Consider the following 21,782-nt stretch of genomic DNA (forward strand, 5'->3'; position numbering starts at 1 on the left):
AAATTAAGGTAAGTCGCAACTTCTACTTTTTAAAAATATTTCTAACAGCTATGGACATGTTTTAGTGGAAATGTGACAGAATCTCAGGGTTCGCTGATGAATGACCAGTGCAAAGTTGCCCCTTGGTTTGAAAACATGTAAATAAATGTGTGCAATGTTGCTCCAGGTTAAAATGCTTATATGATTTGCCGGTTGTTCTGCATAAGATGACTTGAATATAATTTTAGTCAATTAAATCACCAATATCATGTCATATATATATCATTCTAAGGATATTTTAACAACTCTTCATTACTATTCTCAACCTCAATATTACAGGTAGGTATGTGCCAGTAACTTACATCTGTACCTGAAGCTAATTTTTGATTCTTTTTTTTCTCTCTTTATATTCCCATCCAGATCTCAGCTACACCTGTCTGTGTCCTCCACAATGCCAAGAGTACATAAAAGAAAGCATGGAAGTCGGCAATATAAGGACTACAGTGAAGAAGTCCTCATTCAAGCAATCAATGACTGCCAACATGACAATGCTCGAGATGTCGCCAAACGATGCAATATACCCTGCCTACAGAACATTGTATTATAAAATCAAAGGCGCTCATAAAAAAACCGATATGGACGACCAACTATTTTCTCCTTTGAGGAAGAAGAACAATTAACCGAAAATTTGGTCACATGTGCAGATTACTGGATGCCGTTGGACAAGTTTGACATTCGTATTATGGTTTCTCTTTACCTTAAGATGATCAAAAGGACTGTGTCTCAGTTTAAAAACAATGTACCTGGACCCGATTAGGTATCATCTTTTATTAAACGACATGAAATTCATTCAACCAGAATGTGTCAAAATATAAAACGAAGCTGAGCTGGTGTTGAACCTGGTGACATTGACAAATATTTTGAAAGGTTGGCAGTTTCACTTCAGAACATTCCTCCATCTAATATCCTCAATTATGATGAGGCAAATTAAGCGGACGAGCCTGGTCTTAAAAAATGCGTCTTTTGACGAGGTGTTAAATATCCCGAAAGGATAATAAATCATTCGAAAGGAAACATCACAGTTATGTTGGGGAGAAGTACTGCCCCCATATGTTGTATACAAGTCACAGCATTTGTGGAACTCATGGTGTGAAGGGGGTCCTAAGGGCACTTGTTACAGTCGTACCCGTAGTGGATGGATGGACAGCGAACACTTTGAGCAATGGTTCTCCTCTATTGTTTTACCTTGGGCTCGCCGAAACGATGGGCAGAAAGTTGTAATTGGGGACAATTTAAGTTCACATTTGAGCCCTAAAGTTTTGAACTTGTGTGCTGAAAAGAATATTCGTTTTGTTCTCCTCCCATCAAACAGCACTGACAAATGTCAGCCATTGGATGTATCAACGAAGAGACAATGGCAAAAAATCATGGAAGAGTATAAAATGAAAACACCAACAGCAACGTCTCTGGACAAGATGAAGTTTCCTACACTTTTATGCAAACTGATGAATAGATTGGAGATGCATGGCCGTGACAACCTTGTATCAGGATTTCGCGCTTGTGGAATCAATCCTCTAAACAAGCAGATGGTATTGAAGAAATTTCCTGAATTTGCAGCTTCTGGGGGATGTGATGAAGAAAATCCCATCAGCTCTCTATCCCCTGCACTCCTTGTTATTTCTTGCTCATATTATGTTTGTACTAAATTAATCCTGAGCTACTTTTAACTCTAAATATTATTTGATTGGTGTAATGTATTAAGAAATTAATAATGTGCGAATGAATGAATGAATGTACGAATGACGAGTCACTTTTGTAACTCTTGTGACTGTATGAAACCTTTGGTGTTAAAAGAGCAACGTCTTCCGTTGTAAATAGAAAACGAATAAGCTGTGTTTCGTGTTCCATTGATTTAGATCTCCTTTTATCATAACCATCTTACCAAAAATACAACAATTGGTTTGTCCAAAGTCATGCGAAACTATTAGAATATAACAGACAGAGAGATTTTTTTTTCTCCCGTGACCAGATGAAGGCTGCAGTAGAAGCTGTTCTTGATGACACCCCTACCAGACAGGCAGCGAATTATTACGATCTCAATTATAAGACCCTTGGAAGATATGTGAAGCTGCACAAAGAGGAAGGCGGCTTAGAAAATACCAGCTTTGGCTATGCATCTGAGAAAAGCTGTCTTCAATTATATGCAGGAAGAGACATTTTTCAATTATGCTCTATATGCACTACCGATTTTGTTATAGTCTGACTCTGAAAGACTTTAGTTCTCTTGCATTTGAAGTTGCTTCCAAGAACAATATCAAGTAAAGGACTGAGGATAAAAGCGCAGGTGAAGGTTGGATTGAGGGGCCACTGGAAACAACCGATTGGGCATTTTTTCATCAACAAGCTGTCGGCAATGGTCCAAGCCAATATAGTCAAGGAGGCAATTGTTTTGATAAACGATTACAGATTCTGTGTCAGGGCAGTTGTATGTGATGGATCACACATAAATCAAGCGATGGCTCATAATCTTGGCTGCAGCTTTGAAGAAGAATATGTTCACACATTTCCACTTCCGTCAAGCGGGAAATCAGTTTACTCTTTAATACACACCTGCCACTTGATCAAAAATGTTCGGAACATATTAGGTGACAAGAAGATGATTGTTTCAAATGGAAATGTTATCAAGTGGGAGTATATTGAAGCGCTCCATAAACTACAACTAAAAGATAACCTTGCTTTTGCTAATAAACTAAAGACAATTCATAATGCTTTCCACAAGAACAAAATGAAAGTGAAATTGGCCATGCAAACTCTAAGTAACTCTGTTGCAACTGACATCGATTTCTGCAGGGGACATCTCCATTTGCCTGAATTCGCTGACAGCGGAGAAACTACAAGATTAATCAAGGTCTTTAATGAGGCTTTTGATATCTGTAACTCTTCAAATCCTATTGCCAAGGGATTCAAAAGCCGCATTGACAAACACAACTTGATGATTAAGTGTAAAGCCATTGATGACATAAGCTCATACATCACACAATTAAAGGAACCAAATGGGAGACCTTTGATCAATGGTCCGAGGAAAACAGCATTCATTGGTTTCATAGTGACGTTGCATTCAGTCAAGAAATTGTCCACAGCTCTGCTGTCAAATGACGACACTGGCTTCAAATACTTGTTGACATACAAGTTAAGTCAGGATCATTTGGAGACCTTTTTCTCGATGGTAAGAGGACGTGGTGGATGGAATAACAACCCCAATATCAATATGCATTAAGAGCGTTACTCCAAAAGAATGGCATTACACCATCAAAGAATGCGAACGCAACTCCTTTGCCAACTGTTGTTGAACCCGGAATTACAATTTTCCGTCCCAATCCTTCGTCAACCAACTCGAACGATACGCCACTTTTGAGAGAATTCTCAGAAAATATTATTAAACCCAAGCGAGTATCACGAAAGCGCATTGGATAACATGAATGGCTATATAGTCGGAAAAATCATTGACAAAATAAACTGCAACAAATGTACACAATACATATCAACACAGCATTCCGAGGATATAGAAGAAAGGTCCGCATTCACAAAACTGAAGGATCATGGTGGTTTAAAATACAACACACCACAAATGTTTAAACTTGTTTCCACAACGGATTCTGTATTTAGGGCTCATTTATTGCAACATGCCATTACTACTGGTGTTCACCATATAACTATTCCTAAAATTACGATAAAAATTCTGGACATTGTGCATCCTCATTTTTTTACCCATCTAGACAGTCATTGCAGAGACATCCATTTTGTAAACTTTCAAGATGACCATACCACTAAGATCATCAAGGAGACTGTTAAAACCTTGTGTGATGTCATGATTCACCATGATCGAAGACTCATCAATGATCGTTATGTTCATAAACAGAAACCATCGATTTGCCACTCATAAACATAAAAGATTCTGTTCGAGCATCAGTAACTGTAAGTATAGGTCTTCTACAGTTTAATGTAAAGATTGTAATTTTCAATGTTTTGGAGGTATGCTACTAATTGACAGTCTTAATCCCTTAACGAGGAATATTGGTTGCTTTACACAGGAGGATATATCTACATTCTTTAAAGAGGGGAAATACTGTTGTGCCTTTGGCATGGTATCCAAAATGTTTGAACACACAATGTCTGAGACATATGCAAATGCATTGGTGGATGTTGCTAAGTATCATGCGAAAGATCCTGCTATCCTGGCACATGTCACTCTGAGAAATTAAAGTTTGGCTTAGCAAAGACAATCACAGAATCTCTTTAGTGACTTGCAAACAACTCCCTTTTCATTGTGTTGTGTTTTTGACGGGACCCCAGATTAATATTGTGGAATCACTCAACTCAGAAGCGTTAAGTGATATGTGAGAGAACAGTTTTTTACTGTGTATAAGTTAGAGTATATACAAATGTATCGCAACAACATTTTAAGAAGGGAAAATAGTATAAGTAACTCAACTATGGAAAGCAAGCAACAAAGAGTGCATCCTTATCTAGGGCATGCCACTCTGATATTTGTTAAGCACAAATAATATTTTAACAATGGACTTACTGAATAATAACTAATTAAGCTGTAACTAAAATCAATTAGCTAATAACTAAGGGGAGCAACTCTTTCCTAGAGTAACTCTATGTATAAGTCCATAACACATTGAATATTGATGAGGCCAAAAACTCTAGCAACAAGAAGGCTCTCTGTGTGCTTGATAGTTATGTGAAAAACAGAAAGACATCTTGCATCTGTGGAGATTATGAGATGTGACTCGGAGACTATATGATGCTATCGTAGATATGTTTAAAGACCTTTCCATACCATGGAGCAATCTGATAACTACTCTTATTTTTATTCGTGCGCAGTGATGATTGGACATATTTCTGGTGTCGAGAAAGCGAAATGCCACTCATCTTTTAGACATTGATGGAGATTCATGCCATCATCTGAGCATTGTTGCCAAGAAATTATGTTCTCCATTTCAGCGTCATGTGGAGAATTTTTTTTTTGCAGATTTGAGTACAGACTTAAAGTGGTGTGCTCAGCACAAGTCATGTATACAAGAGTTGTGCTCTTACTTGAAGCTACCTTAAACTTAATGCATCCCACAGTACTCTTCTACAACAAGATGGCTTTCCACATATGACAGTGCCATGGAGACTACCCAGATGTGGGATGCCTTAAGACTGTTTTATTTTTATTTTGTAGACAAGAAAGACAAAACATTTATTTGCCAGTGATGAAAAAGATGATGGTGAGGAAAAAACTGAATTTTAAAGAGATGAAAGATGTGTTAAACTTTTGTGCCACATTGGAGAGAAGAAGAAAACAAAAGATGGAGAGGAAAGGAAGGGGAGGACTGTTAATTGTTACCAAGATTTTGTTTGAATGCAAAGAGAGAGCTGCAGTTAGAGCTATACATTTCAGTGCTGGCTATCATGAAAGAGTATGTCAGCTTCTTTCAGACAAAAGAGTCTATGGTGTATAGACCGCATGAATACCAGGATGCTGCAGCCAAGAAGCTTATTCATTGCTTTGTGAAACTAGAAAAAATGACATTTAGTTTGAAGGATGTCAAACTTCTAGACGAAAAAAAAAAAAACGGCCTTCTCTTAGGCATGTTTTCATCGGGAAACCAAACCTAAAGGCAATCTGCCCACATCAGCAGAATGACCAATCAAACATTTTTTACAGAAGAATGTATTCCCTATGTATGTACAAAATACACATGCGTGCCACAAATTAAAAAAAAAAATTATAAATAAATTATATGAAATAAAAAAGAAAAAACAAACATTCCCAGAAATTTAAAATATTATGGGCTAAGTTTGTCCATTTTTATTGGTTATAGCCAGCAGCATCTACAAGAAGTTAGGTTAGGTGCAGCGCTTGTGACACTCAATGGAATTTCCCGTGTAGAGAATACTGACATATGTGTGTATTCTGTTTACTGGTGTAGGAAATACACAGCTCTTTATTTAATTATTTTTTAGGCCGAAGGCCAATTATTGCCCGAGCATTACAGTACAGCAGATTTTCTGTGCATACATAGTGTGATTCCACAGGTGATAGAATTACATTTAATTTTTAAAAGATTTCCATGTTACTCTTACATGAGTTTGTAAATAAATAGTTTTAGAATTTTTAGGTTTGTCAGTAATTCTGTGCTCGATAATAAATATTTAACATTTGCTGTACGGAGCAATGTTGATCCCCAACCCTATTTTTTTTTAAAGAATAGATTTCCACATAAATATGCCAAACCATTTTGCAATTCATCATAAGGTTCAGGCCCTATTGGCATTTGAAGTCAGAGAAAAACTCTTTTAAAAAAAAATTATTTTGACCTGTAAAATGAATGACTTGCATATTTGAGGAAATGGGGCTTAAGTTTTCTTTGATCTCAAAAATATTAAAATTAAAATTCCCAGTTCTGGTCAGTTCAATTTTTCTTGACTTGTTTATTCGGACATAATACCAGATTGACACGATAGGTGGTAGGTCAATAATGTACTATTTGATCTATATATTAACGTAATCTTGGTATTTCTTTTACAGGATTGTGAAGACAGTCTAGGCTCATTTTAAAAGGATGTGGCTGAACAGACAGACATTTCAGGTTTCCATCTTGATACTGATCAGAAAGCACTTGATGACACAATAAAAGATCTTGTTGGCACACATAAAAAACTTCAGAAACAATTCACTGTTGCCAAAAAGAGGTTGCCTCTCTTCCCGGTGGAAGTTTTTGTGATGATGGGTGCACTGATGTGCAGGTTGATTCTTGTGGATGCCAATTCACAACATTCAATGGATTACTTTGTCAGCATATCCTTGCAACCAGACTTCATTCAGGTCTGAAGATTTTCAATGAAACCTTCATACTGTCCCAATAGTAAAAAATGTACTTTATGGGGATTCACAGAAAGTTTCAAGCAAATTTAGCACTAGACAAACAGGTGAATGATTCTGGAATCAACTTGACATCAATTCAGGTCATTAGCTTGTTCCTGGTGATTTCAATTACGCCAAAGTGCACTGCACCAAAATAGATAGACATGCCTACCCTGACACATGGCTATGAGGAATCAGAAACATGAAAATGAGGAATGTTGACCAAAAAATGAGGAATCCACATCGCATACCTTCTAATGCAATTATTTGCCCCAGCTGCCACTGCATTTTTAACGGGGTTTTTCTTTTGGTGTGTATAGCATCCACTTCTGTAAAACTCAAATAAAAAACACTTAATATGGTGAGTGCACCAACTGACATTCTGAAGCCTGTCGACCAACATTTAAATTGACTTAAGTAAAATGAGAGCATATTAAAATTAATTAAGTCTGATATAGTTGACTAGCCAACACCTTTTTAAAAAATTGTTGGGAGATTTGGGATTTAGAATATAAAGAGAGATTCAACTTTTTTGAGGGAGATCTTCCAGCAAATCCCAAAATTGAAGCAATTAAGGCCATGATAAACTTAATCTACCAGACAGACACAGTGACAGTCATCAATAGGCTACATTCTTCCAAATGCAAATGCCACAAAAATTATCTCATTTCCATCTATCTAATTTGAATGTGACATCTGGATGATGCGTTTAAGTACACAAAGATGTGACTGTATGAAAATGACAAATTAATATATAATATAACCATAAATATTTCTACAACCACCACCTAGTGTAACTACTAACACATCTGATGATCCGAGGTTTGAAAATCTGTAACAAATCATGACCACATTATTCAGAAAAAAATATAATAAATTCACTAAAGCAGGTCAAGTCAATTCTACCCAAGTACCACAATTTTGTTTTCATATTTTTCCCCATGCATAATTATTTTCTTGTCATTAGTCTTTGGCTATCTCAATTTTTTCTTTTTTTAAAACAAAACTGTTGAGATGCTATTTAAAAAGTTAAATCACTCTTGTTAAATTACCTCCCTTTATAATTAGAGATGATGATGATGATGATGATGATGATGATGCTGTTGCAACTACAGTAATGGATTTTGTAATTATGATAATAAAAATAATCGTCATTGTTATGGCAGATCCGGAGGTTCTTCATCTGAATCAAATTCGGCCTCTTCATCTTTTATCCATTTTCCATCCCAGTCTCGTTTCCAGCCAGATCTGTGCAGACAAAGGACAAAAATTAATTATTTTGTCTGGTTTAAGGTGCTAGTAGTACTTGCGTCATTTAAGTGTCATTGAAAATATATTAATGAGATAGTCCAACTATTAAAGACATAATGAGGTGGTAATTTTATATATTTTTTTGGTAAAAAGAGAGGGGGGGGGGGAAGAGGTTACATTTTCAGCAGTACAAAGTAATAGGCAATCAGTTTCAAGTTTTTGAGTATTTAAATCACACTGTGGTATTTATTTGTTTGTTTTTTTTTTTTGTGTGGTTCTAAAGGGTTTTACAGCTCTTGCAACACATGTAAGTCGTTTCAGTGTAAATAAAGAGGTGAATGATTTATTAGCGAAAAGATGTAGATTCCAAGAGCATATTATCAATGTGCATATTTTGAGATGACGTAAAAGTCTCATCAAGACACAAGCACAAGATCCCACTGAGAGGATTACACTCAAATGTTAACAGGATGTGTCCAAAACAAAAACATAACAATCAGCACATAACAGAGAGATGATTTACAAGGGAAAAAAAATAAATTCCCAAAACTAACATTATACAGGCAAGGACCAGGACAAAATCAAGTAATCCCATTCCAAGACAAAGACAGAAAGCAACTCAGAAAACAGATATAGGGGATAAAAGATACAGCAAGTGACCTCCTGCCCACCATGGGAGGTTAAAAGACTATAGCCAGTGATATTTAGTTAAGAGCCATGTATCTATTTTTCTTGAACTTGTTTGCTTCTTAAAATCACTTTTCACTCCCTATTTTACAAATGTCCCAAGGCCCCTTTTTATTGACCCACAGCTCAGCTGTATTTTTTACATTATACATTTTAAAAACTAATTTCTTCAGAAGTAACTTTAGCCAAAACCTGACCTGATTATTCATTCACACTTTTTCACATGATTATCTCTGTCTTCAATAATTATATCAATTTTTTATTATTATTTCGTTCCCACATTGAAACATGAGCTACTGCTCCATCACTGCTCCTAACTACATCAGTCTTCATGACTTTTAATGAAAATGTATCATCATCATCCCATTCACTTTCAATCAGAGACGTGGACAGATTCACTATTCAGTGCTTTTAAGTCTATGAATGTCTTTATTTCGCACATCACAATTTCCTCTGTTCAAAGTCATAAACTATCAAATCCTTTATAAGAGGCACAAAACAGTTTATTTATCAGAAATAGTTCCCAATACAATCATTTTCAATTTTAGACAACCTTTTAACATTGATTCATTGACAGTACTGTGTACAGCACATGCATCATTATAAAACGTTTACATTATGAGACACATGATTGTACTTTCTCAATATACCTACTGACTGAATGCAACAGCTAGTGGTAGTTGAAAGAAAGCACCAGAACATGAGCTAAAAAAGGGTGGATTTAGCTCATTTTCTGGGGCTTTCAACTGACTATTGCATTTTTTAAAGCAAGCATTTTCTGTACGTCATTAATACCCTTTTCTATCTTGAACTTTTCAATTGAATCATCACTTATGACCACCCTTAATGTGTACTACATTCCATTTGTAAATTACTGCATGAAGATGTTACTTTGTCAAACAATGAAAAGAAAATGACTTTATGGGAAGAATCAGATCAGACAGAACTGTAATACATCGTAATATGCTGACCACTTGTAACAAATTGCAAGGTGTCCATGCTGCAGCACAAATAAAATGTAACAATAACAATACATCAGGGACATTTTACAGATAAAACCTCAAATTTCAGAAACAATATGTTGCGCAATAGTAATGTCTTAAAAAGACAGCCAAACGTATGGTATCAAGAGCATAATATGGTTACAATGGTGCTAGAGGTTATCATAAGCATGTGTAGTTACTAATCTGCTTGCAACAAAAGGGGTTTCCTCACTCACTGTTTTAATAATATAATATTACAGTAAAATTACTTTAAACCGAAAGAAGCTAAACCGAAAAATACCTTAAACCGCAAAGAATTTAATAAATTGTACGAGTTTCTTCATTATCTTTGTATTAATTCTTACGATGAACCGAAATACTTCTAAGCAGGACTTTCTTTAAACCGAAACAACCTGAGAGCACCTTCCCCTTTTCTCTCTCTATTTGTATTCAAAAATTCGGGAAGGTGGCCACACGTAATAATGCCCGGCGATATTAAATAGAGCGTAAGTATAAGATGAGGGTGATGGGTGGGGTGGGGGGGGGGGGGGGGGGGGCAAACACTTCAATCACTGCACTTGGGCTTGGCCAACACCCAGGGCATTCACACCACAATCGCACAGACAAAGGAAGACAGCGGTTGACTGGCAGGCAAAAAATGAGGAAAGAGGGGAGTTGGGGTGTAGAATCACGCAAGCGAGATGTTCTCGCTCGTGTGTTGATGCTTTGGAACTGACTGGATTTTCAACACGACGATAAGGAGGGGGGGGGGTGGTAGATAACTTACCATTGACATGCCATTTCATTTCCACTTTGTTTAAATGGGTGTGTGAGGGGGGGGGGGGGGAGGTTCTATGTAATTAGGCCTTTGAACCTAATGGCTTTTCAACAAAAGAGAGATGTGTAGTAGACAGCTTAGCATTGACACGCCTTTTCATTTCCATTTCACTTCACCTCTGAGTAGCTGCACATCATTCATTATCAATTATCGCACAAGAACTTTCGATCTTATTTAAGCTTTGCATTTTACTAAAAGATGTCTAAAAGAAAGCACTGTGCTTACACGTTTGAGTTTAAAATCAAAATACTATGTGAAGTCTATGAAAAAAAAAAGTTGATCAAGACGGAGATATGTAAAATACACGACATCCCGAACTCAACTCTTTCAACAATTTTGAATTGAAAACAAAAACCCCCAAAAATATTTTTAAAACACACACAAAAAAAAAACAAAAACAAAAAAAAACAATTAATGGTTACGAAGACAGCATTTATTCAACAACTCCATTTAACGGGAAACCCATGATACGATTAAATGAACAAATTCCTTAAATAGGCTAGTTACTACCCTTGAAAAACATTGCAAAACGGGAACTTGCTTTAAACCAAAATGTCTTTAAACCGAAATGGTTTAGAAGGTCCCCAAAATTTCGGTTTAAAGTAATTCTACTGTACTTGGATAACTCATCAAGATAATAATGCCACTGGTGAGAATGACTGACCCCAAAAAAGGAGGGCACTTTTCTCCAACCCTTGTGAGAGAGAATAGCTTACCAATTTCCAAATTATAAGGTTTGTTAATGGCTGATGATCTGGTGGTGGGGATGGTTGTAGTAGTGGTGGTAGGAATGATGATGTGGTGGTAGTTGTTTTAGTGGTGGTAGGGAAGATGATGTGGTAGTAGTAGTAGGTAGTGGTGGTGGTAGGGATGATGAATTGTTGTAGTAGTGGTGGTAGGAATGATGATGTGGTAGTAGTTGTAGTAGTAGTGGTAGGGATGATGATGTAGTAGTGGCGGTAGGGATGATGATGTGGTGGTAGTTGCTGCAGTAGTGGTGGTAGGGGTGATGATGTGGTATTTGTTGTTGTAATAGTGGTGATAAGAATCTGATGTGGTAGTATTTGTAGTAGTGGTGGTAGGGATGATGATGAGGTGTTAGTTGTAGTAGTGATAGTAGGGATGATAATGTGGTGGTGGTAGTTGTAGTAGTGGTGGTAGGGATGATGAAGTGGTGGTAGTTGTTCTAGTGGTGGTAGGGATGATGATGCTGTGGTAGTATAATGGTTGATTTTTAAAAATTTCTGTGACATAAAGTAAACTTCCGTATTTCCTGGGACAGCCATTTTTATTTACAAATTTCCGGGACAAATCCAGAATTTCTGGGACGGTAGGCATGCCTGTAATATATGCATTCAAACAACACAAATGAGGGGAAAGAAAAAGAAGAAGAAACCCCACAATATATACGCTGAAATACAGTACGACCAGAGTTGGCAAAAATAAATATAGTCTTTATTATGACTCAGCCAAATGTTTTGTAAGGTTTCAGCCTAATAACGACCATTACATTTTTTTAGACGTATAAAGGATGTAAAATCTCAAATTTATTTTTATTTCATTTTTTATTTCTTAAATGTTAATATTCTTATTTACTCGTTATTTCAAAAGAAGAGGGAAAAATCAAATGTGAAATGTAAATTACTAATCTAGTCCAATTTTTTTTCCACACTTACCCTTGGATATGATGATATTTCAAGGCTTTATTCTTTTCGGTTGTTGTAGAAACTGCATCAGACACTTGAGAGAATCCAAGAGATGAATCCAAATTTTTTTTACAGGTCAACAAAGAAGACATTGCACTTTGTTGAGAGGATGACGGTGATAAACGGGCACCTAATGAAGGTTTTAAAGTGTCATTGGTATGGCTGGTGGATGCACACACATTAAAATTAAAAGATTCTTTGTCTTTCCTACCAGGTTGGCCAGTTATTTCTATGTTTAATGACTGTGGGTCATTACCATAGGTCCCCTGAACACAAACAGCATGAGATAGTTGTTTTGTGGACGTTTCAGAACTTGACGCTGGGAGAGAGATTTTACCACTGAGCTGAGTTTTACTAGAAAGAGTTCTATACTTGGGAGTATATGGATGAAGTCGTAATGATGCATCGTCGTTAATCCTCTTACGAAATATATTTTTCAATTGCGATTTGTGTTTCACTATGTCACCTTGAGTCTGTTTCTCACATACTTGTTGCCATGGGGTTGACTGGTAAGTTGAAGACAAATGCTGATCAGAGTTGCCTGGTTTAGATGTAGCATTAGTGTTGATGTCTGTATCGGACTGATGAAGTTCTACACGGGGCTTCCTATCTCCAGGTTTTACTCTGTTATTTCTTCTCATTCTGGAATCATATGGCAAAGATGATAAAATTCCTGTGTGCTGGGAATCAGCCTGAAAGTAGAAGATTATCGAAAATGAATTTATAATGTTAATCATTATTTTTATCACAAAAGTCTCAGTGATTTACAACACAGTATATCATCATACAAACAAGCCAAGGCAGGGAATGGAGTCTTAATAATAATAATAATAATAATAATAATAATAATAATAATAATAATAATATTAATAATAATAATATTAATAATAATAATAATAATAATAATAATAATAATAATAATAATAATAATAATAACAACAACAATAAATATAATAATAATAATAATAATAATAATAATAATAATAATAATAATAATAATAATAATAATAACAATAATAAAAATGATGATGATGATGACGATGTTGGTGTTTTGTCTTCATGTACAAAGCTTAATCTTTGTTGCTTGCTTTGGTTTTTGTGTTTTTGCAATTTTACTGAGGTGTTGTGGTTGTTGAATTGAGTTTTGAAAATATACATATGAGAGTTGGCGGTTACCTAGTGCTCGATAATTTTTGGATAATACCATAATATATTATACGTATCTCAAGCTTTAATATTTTTCATCTTAATTTTAAGGTTTCAGATAAATCTCTTGAGGTGGATCAATATCAACTTCAATCAATAGTTTTGAAGCAGCACAATTTTACACTTATTCCCCTTCCCAATTTTTAAAGCTTGGTGCACTTCTATTTTTGGTAACAAAACTAAAATTCACCACATGCAATAAGGCACTACGAGGTAATTGTTTTGTTCTTGATTACTGTACAATTGGGGGATTTCATATAATAATAATAATAATAATAATAATAATAATAATAATAATAATAATAATAATAATAATAATAATATAGCTTTCTTATGTCCTGAAAAAGACACACTCACCATTACTATGGAAGCTGACCCGGTGTTAAGAAATTGCTCATGTCGTCTTTTAGCTATCAACTTTTTCAATTCTTCTTTTTTTCTCATCTGAAATTCTGCACCTTAGGAAAGGAAGGTAAAGAAAAGTGAAAATAACTGAACGAGCAAAGATTCTGTTTCAAACAACATAATGTTGTAACTTTAGATATTAAGTAGCTAATTAATAAGTTCCAAAATCAATCAACAAACATCAATCGTTGCATAGTGATGGTAGCTCCAAGTTTGGTGTCTCATCTTTTAATATAATTTTTTCTAAAAACTGGAGAATTTATCAGCCATTAAATGTGCTCAAATCACTTTGCTTAATATGCAAGATGAAATATCGTACTTCTACTTCTTTACATTTCGAGATAGTAACAACTGTAAAGACTTACCAAACACTTTTCAGGCATCTGTTCGGATTTTAAGCGATATAGCAATGTTTATATTGTGTTTGTTATTAGCTGAAGAATGGTTTTGAGCCCAGAGTGTTCTGTGGTTGGTATTTTGTATTTTTTCAAAGCTGTCATTTTCATCTTTGGAAATTACTTTTACTTTTTTACACAGTCCACGGCTTCTAGCAGTTTAGCATCACTATAACAAAATGAATACTGCATCTTGGTTGTTAAAATGAAGCACTCTCTCAACAGATGCAGGTCATCTTAAAAAATAAAAATGCTAAAATGTGATAGCTGGACAAAAAGACAAAGACAAAGAGACTAAAACAATAAAATCGACAACAATTGGGTAAAAGAAGCATGAGCATGGGAGTTGATTTTTTTTTTAAATGAGAGAGAGAGAAAGAGAGAGAGAGAGAGAGAGAGAGAGAGAGAGAGAGAGAGAGAGAGAGAGAGAGAGAGAGAGAGAGAGAGAGAGAGAGAGAGAGAGAGAGAGAGAGATGTGTGGCAGCCATTAACATTGTGGACAGACTGAGTACCAGTGTTAGTGTTTTATTTTAAATTGCTTTTGTAACATTTTATGGTCTCTAGGTGCGTAGGCCTTTGGGGCAAGTAGATATCCTTTAAAATTCAATAAAATATATTATCCAGACTAGCGATTTTGATGTCAATTATTTCACAACTTCCTTGTTCATAACGCATACACAGAGATATTCTACATACTTGCCGAGTGTTTCTTTCCTTTTCTGTGGACACTTAACATAGCAACAGTGTCAAATATAGGGTTACTGTTACATACCAAGCAGGTAAATCTGTGAAGAGAGAAAATATAGATAAAGAGATAATGTTGCTGTCTAGTGTTTTCTGTATATAAAAGGAGAGAGTCAATTTTTTTTTAAAAAGCCTTTACTAACAAAAGTTTTTTGATATGGTCAATAAATCATATCGCTTACAACAGGAACAGTATTTGACATTTGCTCTGCTCATCTTTCAAAAGTTTGAAGGGTTTGATTCCTGGACAGCTTGGACATTCATTTAAAAAAATGTAATTACCATCTAAAATGATAAAATCACCCCCCCCCCCCCCCCCCACTCCAACCAAAAAGAACAGTGTCTGAATGCGATTTTTCAATAATAATAATAATAATAATAATAATAATAATAATAATAATAATAGTAATAATACTAACAATACTACTATTACTACTACTACTACTACTACTACTACTACTACTACTACTACTACTACTAATAATAATAATAATAATAATTTTTATTAATCCCAAAAAAAGAAAATTTGTGTACAGACAATTGTGTGTGTTAAAAATTTAGATATAAATAAATCAAGTGGCCAAAACATCAAACCTTCAAGCACGCTGTATAAAATAAGATTTAACAAAAAAAATCAAAGGAAAAGTGAATAACTTATGCATAATGTTATATACAGTAAACAGCTTCTGTATCAATTAACACATTTGTTAGACATGAGAATGTGGGATAAGAATTTTAAAATGTCATCCTTTTGATTAAATTGCACTAAGCAACTAGCTATCAATGTTCTTCATTAGCATTATCATGACGAGCAGTTACGATGTTGATAGTTGAATACATGAAGCAAATACCACAATGTACACTGTCAAGTTATGTTTTTCTCTCTCTTTTGTTTGCGTTGTGGTTAGAAGTTTTTCTGTTGTCATCGAAATCAGGAACAAACATTTCTAGATTGTATTGCAAGAACACCCATGAACAAATTTTGAAATAATTACAGATACTTTAAAATGTTTTTTTAAAAAGTATCTATAACTATAACTATTTCAAAATGTGTTCGGTGTCCCGTAAAATATCCTTTGAGCTTCCTCTGCGGGTCATATGAGGTTAGATCCAAAACCACAAATGCTTAGGTAGTAATCATCATCATTTAAAAAAAGAAGTGGAGGACTGAATATGATTGGAGTATTAAACAAACAAGGATGGATAGACATGTTTGGATGAGGATCACTCAGTCAACTAGTGTATTAAAGCAGATCTTGAAAGCCATAAGGCAATCGACCCAGAGTTTATCTCAGTTACTATTCCCTTAAATGGACAACAGTGATTGCTGGCTACCCTTTGGATAAGATCCCAGTCCCTTTTGAGTGTGAAACAAGTGTTTTACCAACTTAGCTGCCAGGACCACGGCTGATAAAAAAAAAAAAAAAATGCTAACAAAATTCATCACATAATAATCACAAAATAAAAAATAGTTGCAATATTGCCTTAATTACCTTCCATTTGACAACAGCTTTGCCTCATCCTCTGGAATGTCCTCTGCTAGAAGATCATTAATGCGTCTTCTCTACAAACAAAAAAAAAAGAAAAAAGAAAGGGAAATGAAAAAGCAAGTGCCTATTATGTTTTGTCCTGTGGGGGCCAGATATCTTGATTGATAGAACTTCCTAATGCTAATAACAACAACAACAATAAATAATAATAATAATAATAATAATAATAATAATAATAATAATAATAATAATAATAATAATAATAATAATAATAATAATAATAATAATAATAATAATAATAATAATAATAATAATAATAATAGATGATAACGCAAATTTGTCAAAAAGGAGGAACATTTATCAGTCCATCAGTCAAACTCAAACAAAATCATAACATAAAATATCATAGTGTCGTATATCATATTGCTACTTCCGGTGTACATCTATTCTTAATAGTAGAGCTATAACTTACTGTATGTAAATTTTTAATGAATTGTCCTTTCCTTAAAACGATTTTTTTTAAATACCTTCTTTTCCAGAGATTTAAAGTTAACTTTTGGTCAAAACGCCCTTTGAATTTGATTTCCACACTTTCACAGTTTATTTCAAGTGGACTTAGCAGCTGTCGCAATGGGAGGATTAATGTTTTTCTTCTTTTCTTTTCATTTAACTTCTTTTTACTCAGTATGTCTCTTTTTTGACTTACAAAAGTTAACTCTCCCACAGTTTTACAACGTACAATCTTGAACCTTGAAGATATGCGGACGAGACATATATCTAAAGAAATTACCCAAGATTTCTTTGATATTTTGTTTTTTTTAAAGGTGCTAAGATGTTTGATTAACCTATTATGGCTAGTTAAAGGTCTAGATTTTTTGATTTTTTTTATTTTAAAAAAAAAGACTAAATATGCAACAAAAACATGCGGCCGCATATTATATGCGGATGCCATGGCATTTTCCTGGAGGGACAGCAATATACATCCCTTGCCATCCAATAACTATTAAAAATGTGAATGTACACATCTCATTCTGATTATCACCCCCCCCCCCCCCCCCCCCACTCAAAAAAAAAAAAAAAAAGAAAAACATTTCCACCATCCAAGTGCCGGCGGCTTTTTCTCTTTGATCTCTTATCATGGTTTCCCCTACACCCAACACCTTGGTTGTTTGTGGGTCCCCCCCCCCCCCCCTCCTCCCCACCTTCGCCCATCATCAGTTTATTTCTCTCCCTACCTAAGGCAGAGCTCTGCATGCACTATTGTCTAATATTGAATGACACTAACCCTGCCCCATCCCTAACGCATGGTGGGGTGAGGCCTGAGGCAGTCTCCATTCTTCTATCCTCTGTGTCTTGTCAACTGAATGCCGACTCGGTATTTTGAAGTTCAACTGTATGTCTCAGTAGAAAATAGGAACATTTAAAAAGTGAATTTGTCTATCCTACTGGTTAAATAAATTTGAGGCTGGCTCTGAGATTAGTTGGTTCTATAAGAGGTACTTTACTAAAGTACAAAAAAAAAAAAGAAGGGGTTTGGGGGGTGTCTCAGTTCGCTGAATGCAAGGTGTTCGTTGAGTATGGTCCTATCCTTATGTCTAGTACCACTAAAAGCAGTCAGGAGAGAGATGATGATGATTGGATGAGAGTAGTGAGGAGGGGCAGGGGCTAGGGGGGGGGGGGGGGTGAGAATAGCGAGAAGGTGCCACTACCTCTATTCTCATTCAGGATGAAAATAGTCACTCCTCTATGTAATTGTCAATAACTAAAATAAATTAGAAAGGGAGTGACTATACTCATCCTGGATGAGAATAGAGGTAGTGACACCTTCTCGATATACTCACCCCCCTAGTCCCCGCCCCTCCTCGCTTCTCTCATGATTTGTGGCTGATTAGAGTAACTAGGTAAAGGGGGGGTGGGGGCGGGGGCGGGGTCTAAGCTAACCCTACCCGTTGGTTAATACAGGGGTGAGAAGAGCGAGAAGGGGCGGTGGCTAGGCTACCCCACCTGTTGGTTAATACAGGGGTGTGAATAGCGAGAAGGTGCCACTACTTCTATTCTCACCCAGGATGAGAGGTCGAATGTTTTTCTATTCTCACCCAGGATGAGAGGCAGCCAATTAGAATTAGAAATTAACTGACCATTCAAATTCGAGTCCAAAGAACCATGAGCATTGGAGTTTGAGTCCGAATAGCTACTGAAGGCTATTCAGACTCGAGTCCAAATAACCGCAGCCAAAATTAAATTCAGGACAGAGCAAAGCTGTATACCACATCCATGAATCAAATTCGTTCAAGCAAAATCCGTACTCAAATCTTAGCGGCCATTTTAGGCCAGTATTAAAAACCAAATGTGGTTACTACTGGAAATGCAACAGTTTCTTCGGGAGACATTCCAAAAGCTCCTACATCCCCGCCCCAGTATTCTTTCAATTTATATTTTCACCATTGATTTTTTGTCAGGCGTTTATTTATCCAATTTGTCATCATATAGAAGCATTTTTAAAACTCTAGAACAAACCTTGATCAGTGATGATACTCACAAAAAGTCAAAAAGGAGGAAAAGTCTCGGAAAAACGGAAAACTCACCAAGAACATTCTTGCACCACAGGAAAGTAGGCAGGATGACTTCTTTTGAGTACAATTTTAAAACGCCCGGAGTCCAGTAAAAGGAGGAAATTTATATATATATATATATATATTTATTTTTTTTTTTAAAAAGGAGGTATTTTTTAAAGATTTATTATATTAATAGACCTGCATGCGAGTCCTGACCAAATTGTCTGAACTTTTTCACACATATCGCATTACCGGATCTTTTATTTTGTAACTCAGTACATACTTAGTCATATACATTTTCTTTTGGATTGTCCTACCGAATATACTTATTTTAAAATGTTAAAAAGTACCAAACATTTATAGGGACAAGGGACAGCATGGAGGTAGAGTGGTAGTTTGATATTTTTTCAAAAATAAAAATTAATAATTATTTTTTACATAGACAGATAGGCCTTTAAAAACCATTTAATAAGATACCTTACTTTTGGATCTAGGATAAACGGTTCCAAAGTTATGATGATTTTACTACTCTAAATTTAGTCTTACAAAAAGCTCAAAATTGATTGAGAATTCCCCCACTGGGAAGCCTCTCGATAAGGTGACTACTGATTAAAACGGGATCTTAGCATAGAGAAAAGAGGGTTGGTCACTTGTGGTCAACATTAAACATACTGCACTGCCTTCAATCTTTATGAAATTTGATATAGACACAGACAAATGATTTATCTAGATGCCTTCTCTTTTATTTTTTTTGCTATCTCAATTTTGAAAAAGATTTCAAAAGTTTTAAAATGATGTTATTTTTATCAAATTATAATTTTTGATACAATATGTCAACATTGATTTCTATCACTATCACATCAAAAGAAATCTTGATCTCTGCCCTTTAAAATGATACCAGAGCCGTTCATATACTGTGAAAAATAATGCAACAGTGATTATAATTATATGAAATTGTGTTATACAAATTTTAACCCAAAGTTGCGCTTCACTTGTCCAATGGCTAATCGGCACCTGTCTACCTACAGACTGGGCTAGGGCGATGATTGAGTGAGTTAAGAAATCTTGTGAAGCTTGGAGAGAGGACGAGTCTCTGTCTCAGCAGTGAAAACAGCCGTCAACGACTGAGGTGTTTTTCTTTTTTCTCTCTTGTGTTACAGTTACTCACTTTGACTTTGACTGTCTGTAAGAATGCCTCTTTATGAATGATTTTCCTTTGCCACCGTAATCGGACCCCCACAGTAGTTTTTAACCTGGAATAATTGATCTTATCTCTAACTCTAAAGAGCAATAACCATCCCAATCATTAGACTTTAATCCACTGGCAAAAAAAAATACAAAATGCAGCACCCGGCTGGGCTGGCTTTCTCACGTACTCCGAAAGAAAATCATCGCCAATTCCATTTGAATAGATTTCGAACACCATTCTCAACTGACTTCAGATCCGACGAACGGTCAAAGAATTGTTCAGGCATGATAACAAAAAATAATGTAAAAGAGTAATAGATCAAAATATACAACGACAAATCCCCAAAGTTTATTGATAGAGCGAATAAAATTGAAATGTAGCAACGTTCAATTGAACAAACAAAAGTTACTTGAATGGAATACCGAAAGTATGAAAACGAAAGTTAACGAACTGCGCATGCTCGATTATATCGACACACTACTCGTTTTTCAGACAATGAAGAGTTGCGGTCGAATCGGAGACTAGCGGAGTTTCCCGATAATTGCCGAACGAGCGTAACGAGGGCTTGAAAGTGCCGACAATTGTCGGCAATCCGACGCCCATTCGTCGGCACTTGACTGCTCACCGCCGGTCGAGTTGGGGCTCGCCGACACTCCGACAATTGACGTCACTCGCAATCAGATTACTTTAGCAATAAAATAAAAAATAAGTGATCCGGGAGATCGCAACTACCGTGATTGTCGGAAAACCGACAATTGTCGGCACACATGCAGGTCTAATATTTTTAAAAAAGTAAAAGGAGGAAATGAAGGAAATATCTGAGGAGGAAAACCGAGGAAAGGAAAGAAAACCGCGGATTTCCGCGGATCCGCGGAAAAGTATCATCACTGCTTGATAGATTTGTGAAAGTTTAAAATTTCCTTATTTGACCATTGTTTTGATTCTCGGCCGCCATTTTGATTGAAAGGTAGTCGGTAGTGCAAAGCAGTCCACGGGTTTTTGTTTTTTCTATTTATTACTAATGATTAGGGTTAGCTCGAGATCGGAGGATTTTTTTTCTATTAGGGTTAGTCACAAGTCTTAGCAAAGGTACTAGGGTGTTTGTTCTTCCTTATTAGGGTTAGAGTTAAATTAAAGGTTCTAGGATAGGTTTTATTTTATTTTTATCTTGGGGTTAGTGATAAATGAAGTGTCTAGACGGTCAGTGTTAAGTTGAGGGAATATTATTTGAGTTGTTTCCCTTTGTCGGAGCTTTCGCTGTAATATGTCTTAATCTTCTTATGCACCTTACTTGCAAAATTGACAAAAGCCCAGAATCATTTCCCTCTCTTTTGAAAGACATTGCAGCATAAAACTAGACACAAGTTAATTCAAACTGAAAGTAGTTTTTTGTTCCATTGTTGATAGCGAAATCGAAACCGGAAAGGTGCAACAC

At 35.6% G+C, this 21,782-nt stretch overlaps 1 protein-coding gene across 2 annotated transcripts; it reads right to left on the reverse strand.

Moving 5' to 3' along the window:
* Window positions 1-5,193: 5,193 nt before the first annotated feature.
* Window positions 5,194-21,758, reverse strand: LOC144978372 (uncharacterized). 2 transcript variants are annotated; one of them, XM_078924309.1, is made up of 6 exons: window positions 21,639-21,758; window positions 16,607-16,677; window positions 15,066-15,154; window positions 13,927-14,027; window positions 12,334-13,055; window positions 5,194-8,146 (listed from the first exon to the last, which is right to left on the reverse strand). In XM_078924309.1, exons 1-6 carry the CDS (start codon window positions 21,687-21,689, stop codon window positions 8,056-8,058), a joined length of 1,125 nt encoding a protein of 374 aa, XP_078780435.1. In that variant the 5' UTR covers window positions 21,690-21,758; the 3' UTR covers window positions 5,194-8,055. The 2 variants fall into 2 exon arrangements, with proteins under 2 accessions (XP_078780435.1, XP_078780436.1); XM_078924310.1 differs by lacking the exon at window positions 21,639-21,758 and adding an exon at window positions 20,535-20,784.
* Window positions 21,759-21,782: the final 24 nt, after the last annotated feature.

This window comes from Berghia stephanieae, chromosome 8 (genome assembly GCF_034508935.2).
Source record: "Berghia stephanieae isolate SIO BIC M18660-M18661 chromosome 8, UCSD_Bste_1.3, whole genome shotgun sequence".
NCBI classification, from domain to species: Eukaryota; Metazoa; Mollusca; class Gastropoda; order Nudibranchia; family Aeolidiidae; genus Berghia; species Berghia stephanieae.

Coding starts and splice junctions, on each gene's coding strand:
- LOC144978372 (XM_078924309.1), bottom strand. CDS start 21,689: ATGTCTTTCAAAAGAGAGGGAAATGATTCTGGGCTTTTGTCAATTTTG. Junction 15,155..16,606: donor AAGCTGTTGTCAAATGGAAG/GTAATTAAGGCA, acceptor CTCTCTTCACAG/ATTTACCTGCTTGGTATGTA. Junction 8,147..12,333: donor AAATATCATCATATCCAAGG/GTAAGTGTGGAA, acceptor TTGTCTGCACAG/ATCTGGCTGGAAACGAGACT.